Source organism: Plectropomus leopardus, chromosome 24 (genome assembly GCF_008729295.1).
Source record: "Plectropomus leopardus isolate mb chromosome 24, YSFRI_Pleo_2.0, whole genome shotgun sequence".
Classification (NCBI taxonomy): Eukaryota; Metazoa; Chordata; class Actinopteri; order Perciformes; family Serranidae; genus Plectropomus; species Plectropomus leopardus.
In genome coordinates, this window is record NC_056486.1 from 2,620,979 (window position 1) to 2,633,503 (window position 12,525).

At 37.2% G+C, this 12,525-nt stretch overlaps 1 protein-coding gene across 2 annotated transcripts in view; it reads right to left on the minus strand.

Moving 5' to 3' along the window:
- Window positions 1-774: 774 nt before the first annotated feature.
- Window positions 775-12,525, minus strand: part of gpd2 (glycerol-3-phosphate dehydrogenase 2 (mitochondrial)) — a 31,490-nt gene continuing 19,739 nt past the window's right edge. For both annotated transcript variants that reach the window (XM_042512938.1, XM_042512937.1), the window contains 8 exons: window positions 11,585-11,719; window positions 10,963-11,138; window positions 8,338-8,469; window positions 8,103-8,261; window positions 6,898-7,010; window positions 6,259-6,337; window positions 6,038-6,136; window positions 775-3,096 (listed from right to left, as the gene is read on the minus strand). In XM_042512938.1, coding sequence (XP_042368872.1) covers window positions 2,971-3,096; window positions 6,038-6,136; window positions 6,259-6,337; window positions 6,898-7,010; window positions 8,103-8,261; window positions 8,338-8,469; window positions 10,963-11,138; window positions 11,585-11,719 — 1,019 coding nt within the window. In that variant the 3' untranslated portion in view covers window positions 775-2,970. The remainder of the gene's footprint in view (window positions 3,097-6,037; window positions 6,137-6,258; window positions 6,338-6,897; window positions 7,011-8,102; window positions 8,262-8,337; window positions 8,470-10,962; window positions 11,139-11,584; window positions 11,720-12,525) is intronic.

Consider the following 12,525-nt stretch of genomic DNA (forward strand, 5'->3'; position numbering starts at 1 on the left):
AGATTGAAAATATGCTGGCTCTATACACGCTAAAATGACTGCTTTCTGCTTAAATAAAACTGATCATACTCTCCCACAAAAAGGTCCGTCTATTTAGGGATCTTTTCGTAATGTTGCAAGAAATTCTGGATAATAATCTGAACCTGTCAGTGGCAAAAACAAGCAAATTTAGCAGCATACACTGACGGCGCACAAATGCCCCAAGTGCTAACATTAGTGTTTTTCGCAGCTGCAAAAACTGTCATCTCAATTAGTTACGTAGACACAAAAACACGAAAAATAGGGTTGAAAAATACCAAAATGACTCTTTAAAGCTCCAATTCAAATCTTAATAATCAGTAACGCTTACTTATATAAGTTCAGCCAAAAACATCAAGTGTTACTTGATGAGAGTTTAAACTCAAAAACTCAACTAACCTGCTTCTTCAATCCTGACTGGAGCTGAGAAGTACCTGACATCACCTCCTCCCAACTTCAAACCTGTGAGAAAAGCTCAGACAAAAAAAAAACTTAGTGCACTTAAATACGTTTTCAGGCTCTTTTTATGTTAAATATCGAAACAAAAGCAACCGTGCAATAACTTTATCTATTTAATATACTCTAAAGTAAAATAATTTGGATTTAAATCAGGAATCATGTGATCATAAAATAAGTAAACAAACAGCCAAATATAAAATGCTTTTTTTAAAAAAAAATTTTTGTTAACCTCTCCAACATGGCGCCCCTTCCAACAAGACCTCCATTATAAGAAAAAACCCCAAACACTTTAAATACTACTGTTTATATAACAACTTGTATTTAAATATCTTTACATTCTTGAACATGATTTTGTGTATTTGTTTAACATGAAGTGTGGCATTGTGAAAAAGAGAGTCGTATCTCAGGCACAGCAAGGCACGTATCATACATTCACACAGTGTGCTGCCTCTTCCTCTCCTCAAAAATCACAAAAAGATAAAACCTACTCCGGCGTGATGTCTGCACTCTATTAAAACTGTCCTATTTTGAGTCACATAAACAATAAAAGCATCAGCTAAAAGCATGCAGGATTATTTATATATATAAACCTTCTCTCTGCTCACAAGCACAAGAAATGAAATAGCCTCAAAATTTTAAAAAATAAAGATTTTGCTTTACATTATTAGAGAAACAGAGTTTAACATCTAGCATGCAAATAAAAATAAGTGTCTTTGAAATCCTGATGTTCTCATGCAACATATTTAAATCTCTGTAAATGTTTGTTCTGGTTATAAATGGCTGCAGAGACATGAGAAGAAAAAAAGGAATGAATAATGAAAAATATTGAGGTGACGAACAGATTAAAAAGCAGCTTCTTCGTTTTTGTTTTTTAACCTTTCAGTGTAAACGTCAGTGTTGGAAGTTATGGAAGCCCAATGCTGCCAAAACAGAAACGATCCTGTGAGTCCTTATAACGACAAACTTTCTTGAAATAATGAGATACTTTCTAAAAGTAATGATTTAGTATCTCAAAATGATAATTAATTTAAGACACCAAATTAATTTTTAAATATTGAATCCTGTTTTTTTTAGACTTTCTTGTCATTATGAGATACTGAGCCAGCTCAGCGTGTCTTAGTATCTTAAAATATTGAGGTAGTCATTATTAGCATTTTCCTTATTAAAGGAAATATTTTTTTTATCATTAGTATGAGATAAATAAGCCATTATTTTGAGAAACTAGTTTATTATTTGGAGATACTAAGTCATCTTAGCTCATTCTTCTTCTTATTATTTTTTTTAAATTTAATATTTTGAGATACAAAATCATTATTTTGAGATAAGTCTTTTTTATACACTCAGTATTTTGGGGGAAATTTCTCTAAGTCTAATTATTTTGAGATAGTATTGTTTGAACTAAATTTGGGATATTATGTTATTTTATAGCTAATTAATATTTTGAAATAAGGTCTCATTACGTTAGGATACTAAGTCATTCTTTTGAGGTACTCTGTCATATTAAGATTTTTTTTTTTAATCGAAATTGTATAATTTCTTTGAGATACAATGTTATTATATCAAGAAAAAAATCGTATTTTTTCCATCGCACTGGCAGAAATGGGCTTCCACAGTGTTGCAGTTTGCAGTTTGTGCAACAAATGGAAAAAAACACGTTAGGCAAGAAGATGTAAGTTTCCTCTCACACTTATCTCAGATCAGCAGGACTAGAAGTACTTCAGAAAAATCTCAGAGTGCTTCATTAAATATTAAATATTTTCTGACGAGTGCTTGTAACATTATCAAATCTGAGAAAATACATGAAAATGCTCAGTATGCCTTTATTTTAGGGGTCCACAGTTTCCTAGAAATAATTGCTTATTTGTTACTGATCACAGGTAAAATAGGGTCAATTAAGTCAAGTAAATATTTATTTATCTGTCACTTATTTATTGAAACTTTATTTTTTTTAATTTATGATAATGCCTGTAAACATATAATCACTGCCTGTATTTTTCCTGTACTTTATAACAGGTTACAATTATTTCCAGGATTATTAATAATGAACCCTTAAAATAAAGCACAAATGCTCAGTTGCCACATGAAAAAGCTGCATTGAATTGCGGTTTGTTCAACCAACAATCAGTGTCGATAATGTTAAAAAATGAAGTTTAAAAAGGAGTGTTGGAGAAGTACAAAGATAACGTAAATGATTAAAATATCAAAGTTTAGAAGACAGTATAAAACAGATGTGCTGTGTAATATCAGAGGCACCAGATGTTGAGAAAACAGACAGATCTACTCTTCATGAAAAACAAGCCTCGATCATTAGATACTATTTCACTCAAAACACACTCGGGAGTGATGCTTGATTTGGCCAAATTCATCCCGCCGTGTGCTTGATTGCATTATTGTCATTCAAATAGCGCCATTTGCATGAGAACCCTTTTGTCATCACCACCTTTTTTAAAAAAAGGACCTGTAGCTTAATTTTTTTTCTTGGCACCCTCGGGCTCAGACTCCACCCCCGCTCCGGTCCACCGTCACCGGCCCTCTCTTATTCAGAGTTTCCTCCGCCGTTTTCATCAGTATGGCCAGACGGCTGTCCGACACTTGACCCTTCTTCACCGCGCTCATCAGCTGCAGAGAACAGCGGGAAAGGTGAACTTGTCAAGCAGAGCTGCTTTAATAGTAATTGGTACGACGAGGACGGTGACCCCGCTGCCGATCACCTACACATACCCCGGACACCCAACACCACCGCTCTTCTTTATTTGTTAAAGCTGCACTAGGTGGGAAATTAAGCTGTTTTGGGAGCAACTGGGGCTGCAAAAAACAGCTGCATTACTTCCTAAAAAAAAGACGTGTCTGAGGCACGTCTTAGGCTACGTTCAAGTCTGACTTCAGAAAGTCTGGACAGCAAAATCCTACACATGAAAAGTTTTTTCTCACATGGGAGGTTGGAAGTCTCAGTCAGGACGCTCTAGCTGCTAAAATTTCAAAGTATGTTTGACTGTGACAAAACAATAACGTCAAATCCAGAACGACGAAACTGCCGAGCAGAATCTATGCCAGTGTTTCCCACAGATTGGTGGCCCACCACGATTAAATTATCTGACGCTATTTTCTATTTTTGGAGCTGAAGCGTTCATTAGGAGCGCTGATACATATATATCATTTAGTTATTCATTGCACAGAACACAGGGTGTACTCTGGGCACAGATGGAGCAGCAGAACATCAGTGAAAGTGAAACTTGACCGTTTATTATGCTGGGCCTTAAAGTTGGCTTTCACTTGCGTCTCTGCAGATGCCGCTCCTCTCATTCATCAATCAGGTTAGCTCTGACTGGATCGACAGATCAATTATCCGTTCAGCGGCTCAAACTCCTTAAACTGCTGCTGAAGAATATGAGAACTCATGTCGAGTTCCACCTGTGCTGCTTTTACCAACCTGAAAAAACGTCCAAATTTAGGAAGGGGATACCCTGTCGTCAACTACCGACACTCAGATTCTGTGTAAAACGCTGCGTGCTGCTACTAGCAGAGCACTAAAAGGACAAAAGTCCGCGCACAGAAGCCGAAAAAACTTAATCAATAAATAACAACTTGACAGAGTGATTATTTAGAGGGTGAAAAAAAAAGCATCTGGCTAGGACAAGTTAATGTTTTGGCTTTAAAAAAAAGTTTTATAAGAAATGTCTCTAGAAAAAAATAGAGATTTTCATGCCACTATCCTGGAATAAAACACAATGTCTTATTAAAAAAAAACAAAAAAACTCACATTTTATTCTGCCACTATCCTAGCAGGAAACACAGCGATATCTTGAGAAAAAATAACGCTTTTCATGCCACATTCATTGCTGGAAAAACAGCAACAATTTGCTAAATATCACCCACATTTGGTGCCTTTTAAGACGCTGAAAACACGGCAATAACTCGCTAAAATGCAACCAATGCAAACTGTAGGTCATGAATTGTGGAAGCTTGGCACCATCCAAAGTCGCACATATATTTCATCACTTAGGATACGTGCGAAATGTGCAAAAGTAACGCATTCCTACTCTCCAGAAACGTACAATGCCAACATCGCCTCCCGGCGACTGGGGTGTCTTAAATTTGAAAAACAAATCCAGTTTGCGTGCATTTTGAACGTAGCCTAAGATGCCACATTTTAGAATTTCAGCATTTTTATTTTGCAGCTTTTAAATGGATGAGGAAGGTATTATTTTAGATTTTTCTTATTGTCAAGAAATCCCATTAAAACAAAAACCAACAAGGAACACCAAGACAAATTCATTGTTGGTTTTGGTCTTTAACGGAATTTGTTGACGATAAGAAAAATACATAATATCACAGACGCTTATCCGAAGTTTCCTAGTGTAGCTTTAACACGTCTTGGACACTTTTTATTGTGTTTCTTTCCCTTTATCCACCAGAGGACTTTGAAGTAACTTTTTTGTTAATATGTAGCTTTATGTCAGCCTTGCAGGGCACACAATTGTTACAGTCTTCCCATCAGTGCCGGTGTGTACACTACCTGTTTGTTGTCCCTAAATTCAGCCACATGCAGGTCGGGCACACACACACAAGCAGAAACAGACATTCAGGATCATGATAAACATGACATGCATGATTAAATACTTAACTCCACCATGTCTCATTGTCACAGAGTGAACAACATTAAAAAAAGGGATCTTCTCAGCTGATTTATCAGCTCGTCTCCGCGGCCAGCAGATAAGCCGGCACACTAATGAAGACTAAATCCTCGACTGTCATCAAGCTCCCGCTTTAATGACTCTTTCCTGGACTTCGTTGTCAAGTGAGAAAGTAATTTATTTAGCGGCGGACGGACACGAAAGGCCCGGACGCAATTCAGGCCTCATTACACAAGTCGCTGACAGAGATTCTCCGTTCTAATTAGCTCCATGTAGTCAGACTTCACACCTTCTGTTTGCAAGGAGCGGATGTGGCACATCTCAGGTGGACAATGGTCTTTTTTTAACGATAGGGTAATTTGTGTTGCGGCTTTAGTGATATTGTAGCAGGTATGAGGTGGATCATGTTGTATTTATCTGGGTGATGAAACCCATATGACAGACAAAAGAAATGTCATTTCAGTGCCATGATCTCCTGGGATTTTAAATAAATATATAATATATAAAAATACATATCTAAATCTACAAATGTATATTTTAACTGCTTAAAATTTGATGCGCTGATATGAATTTAAGGATAAAATGTGTCAAACTTTCCAAAGCATTTCAAGAAAGGAATATGGCAACACACATATCGAAAAAAACAGTAAAGTAGAAAAAAACAAAGTGTGCAGAGGAGTGCGCTCCCCTGGGTTTCTATTATCCAGCCTTCATGTCCTCAGTCCTCATTGTGCTGCTGTTGCTGAGAGAAGTGTGAGGCATTAACGGCTCATCACACCACAGTGATTATGAGCACTCAGATCATTTTTACCTTCATTTTATTTACTAGGGTTGCAGTAAAAAGTAAAATATCTCCTGCAACAAGTCTGAGAAATAATCGGTTATTAGTTGTATTGTCTCTCCTAAAATGTCTGAGTGTTACGTACCTGCATGAACTCATCAATTTCCACTTGTCCGTTCTTGTTGAGGTCCACCTCATTAAGGATTTCATGAAGCGCATTTTCATCAATTTGGACATTGATGCTCTGCAGAGAGGAAAAAACAAGACGCGGGGTCGATAAAACTTAATGAAGACAAGTGTGTAAAGATGAAGGGCAGACGGGTAGGAGGAAGGAAAGGAGAGAAGGAGGGATGAACGGGGACTCACTTCCAAAACCTGCTGGACGTCGACAGTGGTGATGAATCCTTTGCTCTCTTTGTCAAACTTGTGAAAACGCTTCTTGTACCTGTCACACAGATTTAAGAGCATCTTTTTACGCTTGATTCTACAGCATTTCACATAACTTAGACCTCATACAAACCACACTTTTTTTGAATGCTTACTACAGATGATGAATCACGAGAGTGCATCACACTAAGCTCATGTTTCAGGGCTTTAAATCTGTTTTTGTTATGTCTTTCAAAAACTACAACTTTGAGTCCTGAGTCCAAGTGGACGGCATTTTTCTACCTTTGTACCTACAAAAAAAAACAACAACTTGAAAAATCATGAAAAATGCACTAAAAGCACTCGCTGTAACACTTCCTGCTCATTATGCCTGTTTTTAATGGTGCACAGTAACTCTTTCAGGTGACTGAGATTTCAGTTTTATCTCGTTTTCTCACCTGTAATGTGGCTACACATTCAGAGGACAATGTTCATAGAGATTTTAGTAAATAAAAAGTCAACCTAAAAAGTAAAAAGTGTGGAAAGCTGATCTGAATCTCATCAGAGAACAGAGACTGATGATAAAAGGTCGCTGATTGCCGTGTATTTCTGTTTAAAGAAGCGTGATAATAAAATTACCTGGCTATTTCCTGGTTGTCCAGGTTGATCTCAGATGTCTTTGTCAGCTGTTCGGAGCGAGACCGGTAGCCCATCTCAAGGTACAGAAACTTCCGTGCTGCTTCGAGCTCGGCCTGTTTTTCACATTAGCAAAGAGTCAAAAATCAGCAGCTGAAATTAGACTTCGCTCCACCTGGTGGCACATTAAAGGGATATTTCACCCCTAAATGATCATTTGTACATCAATTACTCACCACATGTTAAATTAAAAGAAAACCTTTTGTCACGAACCTCCATAATAAACAAGGAATTCAAAAATGGAAAAAAAGGCAAAATACACAAAACAAAACTTAGAGATTAAGGCAGCAGTAAATCAGCAGCTCCCGTGTTCAGCGAGGTAAAATTGCTGGTTTTGTTAATGGAGTAATGGAGAAAGCTTTTTGTTTATTAACCAATTTAAAAGTCTGTCTGTTTGGGAAGAACTGAGCATACGGCTGAAAAAAATCAGACTTATTATTGCACTGCACAAGTTGTGTGAGAGTTCGTTAACATTGGTGGACCCCTTTGACTTCAATTCATCGGAAGTTTTCCGTTTTTTGATTCTTTGTTTGCAGTGAAGGCACACGAGAAAAACAAAACTTCACAACTTCATTCTGGATGAGTACTTGATACATAAACGCTTTTTGGGGTGAGGGGGCAAAGTATTACTTTAAGTATACTAAAGAGTACCTCTATTGTCAAATGTCAGCAACACCATAACTCCCCAAAATGTTATATATTATATGTTTGTAAAAATACTTCTTTACGAAAGGAAATAAAGTACTGCGACTGAACCAGTCCCCCTGCATATACAATTACGGTGTGAAATCTTGAATCAACTGTTCGGCACACTGGCAGATGTCTTGTTTATGTTCCATGTGGCTTCCCTGTGCTGTAACAATAACGTCTTAAAATAGTCGAGAGTTCAGTTTTCACGTCTTTCATACACACACAGGCAGAGCCGTCTCCTCTGAAAGGATGAAGGGTGTGGACCGTTTCTATTGTGTGCTGATCGGAAAAGAAACCAGGACTTCAAAACACCCACCAGGGATTAAAGCATTACGTAAAACAGAGCAGGTTATGTGGGTCAGGAAAGACTGTTACACAAACCAAAGAAACGATCGCAGTTTTTTTCATAACATCTTTAGATTCTGGCTGATTTTCTTCAAGTTCTTCTAAAATCGTACCGTCTTCCTCTCCTCACTCCACTCCAGCTCCTTCCCCATGATCTCCACAATACGTGGGAGGGCTTCATCGGCCGCCTGCACGTTCAAGAAGCCAAGGCGCGTTCGTCGGGCGATGACGTCGGTGGCTGTGCAAGCGTACTCCTTTATCGCATACAGCACCTGAGAGAGAAGACTCACATGAGGCTCGGTTATTTGCGACTTTTTGGGCCGAAATGGGCATGAAATCCCGCTTTACCTCGCTCTCGATGTAAGGGAACTCGGACACCAATCGTTTCCCAACGATGGGCCATCTTTGCCCGGTGACCTGAGCCATCTTCGCCACATCGTACGCCTTCCCTCCGTATGTGGAGGCCAGGTGCTGAGCGACCTGTCGGCAGAGAAAAGAAAGAAAACACACTGCGCGTTCAGTTTTAAGCAGCTGTTGGGATGTTTTAAGTAATTCATATAAATACAGAAAAACTTACTGCCACAAGGGGCAATATTAACCCCATTTTATACAGTCCAAAAACTGTTTTTCTTTTTAAAGTCATACAGGTTGTAATGGAATTTATAATTCATAATTTATCGCAAATGACACAGAGAATGAATGGAGAGCATGGAAATTAAATAATTTAAAAAACGCAACAGAATTTCCAAAATCTGTACAAAAGTTGTAACAGTATTTATTATTTATTTGTATTTACCTTTTATGAAAGTTTCTAGTTGTAATACTTCTATCTATACTTCTATCTTCAAAAGTACAACTCCAAAAAAAATCCGGACACTGTAAAACATACACATAAACCAAATACGAAAATCTATTTTGACCAATATTCAACTGAATACTGTCAAAGGACAGTATATTTAGACAGATATTTAATGTTCAAACTGATAAACTTTGTTGTCTTTTTTTAAATATGCACTCATTTGGGATTTAATGTCACCAGCTTGGGAATCTGAGTTGTATACATGAAATAAAAACAGTTGATTTTTGAAATATTTCTTACATATTAACACACACAAAAAAAATAAACAACTATTCATAAAAAAAAAAAAAATCTGAAAAGTCTTTAAATTACATGTTTTGATTGACCAACAGTCCAAAGTCCTAAACCTGTAGTTTTAATATCACCAAGAAAAAAGCAAAGTAGCTAACTGTCACATTTCATGAAGCCGGAGTTAAGAAATGTTTGACATTTTTGCTTCAAAAACTATTAATAGATGTCATTTCTATCGACACGCTAATCCAATAATCAGAACTTTTACTGAAACTCTAACTAGATTGCTGTTAGCATTATCAAAATGATAAATTATGAACAACATAAATGGCCGTATAACCTTTTATTAATCATGTACGAATTTAAAGAAAGAAAGTGTTTGGCCTTGAGCTCGCTGTGTGGATTATTATCATTATTTATAATGCACACAGTCACTTTCCTGATCTCACAATATTAAAAAAAGCAGGTTAAACAACACAGATGGTCGTAGCAGCTCCTGGTATCCACATGATCGATTTCACCTCTTCGGAGTTAAGCGATAAGCGTTAGCGCCACTTTGTCAATGAGGTGTCACGTGTTTACAGAACACAAGAGGGCTATTTGCTATTCAGATCGTTGGCTTGCCGATCATGTTAAAGGGCAAACGCTGTCCAAATATCAACAGTGACCTTTTAGGAATATTCCAGAGAACACCAGAGCGGCTGCAGAAACGCCTCTAATGAGGAGGAAGTGTACTGTAGGAGCTTTTTCTTCATGAAACGCTCTTCTATTGGGTTTAATGAAAATGCACAGCCTAATTATTGGAAAGATGGCGTGTAGTTGATGTAAATCAATGTGCCCTTACTTAATGCCATTGATAAATTGTACAGCATACAGTGCATTTCAGCGCGTGTCCAGTCTTTTGTGTAGTAGAAATGTCAGCATTGTTACAGCAGCAGCTTTAATGTCAGCTCCGCCGCTGCTGGAGGACGGGGAACGTGTCGGTGAGAGCTTTTACAGCCTTGTTTGGATCTCCAGGTAGTTAAAGGTCTACTTTCTTCTTCCGCGCCTTGCTATGCTGAAAATGTTTTCGTAAATCAAACTATTTTTGGGTTTTTTTTTTAAAGAACAATTTGAGGAAAACATTCCATTTCTGTGCAAAGTTGTATATCAAAAAAGAAATTACAGTGAATATAAAAAAATAAAATTATAATATGTGGTGTTAAACTGCAGGGATCAGAAACAGAGGTATACAGAAGCATATGGAAATACAGTGAGGTACTTGGGTAAATGTGCTTAGTTACACTCCACCACTGTAAAATTGTGCCAGTAAGGAGACAAAAACCTAAACTTGTGCTGGCTGACCGTCCAGTATTTGGAAATTTTGCAATACCCACAGATACTGAAAAGGGCAGATTTATGTTATTTGCCAAATATATTACAAAATGTTAAACTATTCCTTTAAAGGATAAATATCACTTGAAAGAGCCAAGAAATTGACTTAAAAGTTATATTTTTGGAGTGAAAATTAGGAAGAAATTGATGCTAAAAAAAAACACACACAGAGTAAACTTAGATTTTTTTCCCCACAAAAGGGAAAACTGAACCTGAAACAACTTTTTTTCTTTATTGTGAGCAGCGAAAAGATATCTGTGTGGTTTAAATTCTGCTAAGATTTGATAAATAAAAAAAAAATGTTTGCAGTGAAGATTCAGATTAAAAACAAACAGATTCATGTTGATTTAAAGGCCTAAAACTAACCAGAAACTGACTAAAACTTCAACAGAAAATGTTTGCCTTCATTGCAACGCTGCTTTTTTTTTTTTTTTACTATTTATAAAGACTTAATAGGACTCAAGTGTGCATGCTAATGCAACCTAAAAGTGTTCATAAATGTGTTTTACCTCGTTCTCCAGCCCATAATCCTGCACCAGGCGGATGTAGAGGGTCGGCGTCCAGCCTTTGGCTCCCTCCAGCATCAGGCCCGTGGTCTTGCAGGACTCGGCTGAGAGGCTGTGGGAAGTGACAGCTGCATCCAGAGTCTCTTCAGCCATGGACCTGTAGGTCGTCCACTTCCCACCTGGACACAGAAAATATTCACTTTAACTTTTTAAAACCTGAGCAACAAAAACGTACAAGAAAAAACTTGTGATAATGACCCAGAAAAGTGCTGAAAAAATCAATGTATACATTTTTTTCTGTAACATAATTTATACTATAAAATTATAATTAAAAATATAGGGACATTTTTACCTTTTTTGATAATTTACTGAGCCTTTCCCTTTTTTTCAGTTAATTTTTTGCCCTTTTTCAGGTCATTTTCTTCTATTTCCCACATTGCTATCGCCTTTGTCCCCATGTTTCTCCCCAAAGAAATCAGACAAATTGCTCCGGTTTTAAAGGGTTAAATAGCTTGTGAAAAGCATCTGAACACAGAACAAAAACAATGATGTCGATCCAGGTTTCGAAGGGTTAATACGTGGCCGCTTAGGAGCAGTAATTTCACAAGAAAATGCCCAAACTGACCGGCGATGGTGACCAGTCCGCTGTCGCTGATGCTCACGATGTGGTTTCTGCAGATGGACTGAGTGTCTTTGGAGCTGGGGTCAGTGACCAGGGGACGGATGCCGCTCCACGCCGCCAGCACGTCTCCTCGGCGCACTGCAGGACACAGTAACGCTTTAATCAAGATGCTTAACTCTGACCCTGAGCTACATGTAAGACTGAGCGCAAAAGAAAATAAAGTCTGTCCTGAACTTTCTGCACATAATCTGTAGACTCTTTTAAAGTGACTATTTTAAAAATTAAAATAAAATAAAATATAATTCAGTGCAACAAATTAAAATAAAAATATAATTCAGTGCAATACAATAAAAATAAAATAAAATAAAATATAATTCAGTGCAATAAAATAAAATAAAAAATATAATATAATTCAGTGCAATACAATAGAAAATAAAATAAAAAAATAAATAATTCAGTGCAATACAATAAAAAAATAGAATCAATACATAGATCTATATATGTATGTTTAACCAAAAACAGTGGCGGTTCTTTACGTCTTAAATTTGAATACATAATAGTGTGTTTACACCTTATGCATAGCACATTTTTCGCGTCACGTTCTTCGCCCGTTCTTTATTGCCCACAGGCGGCAAAAAAACTTTATCCTCCATTTTCGGTAATGTCAGGAGAATCGATGCTGACAGGCTTTCGGGACATAGCATCACATGAATTTCTTGCAACGCCGCAAACGTCTTTGCTTTATTAGCATTGTTTAATTTGAGTCACCCAGCACAAATTCCCATCTACTGGCCATTTGTTTTGGTATTTCCCCATGTTCTGAACTCCCATAGTTGTGTAGTGAGAGGTTTGGTTTCATCAGTCACACTAAAACAGGATATCTACTTCAAAATTTGCACCCAATACAATCAACTCCATGTTATAACGTTTGTCATTCTTTTCTG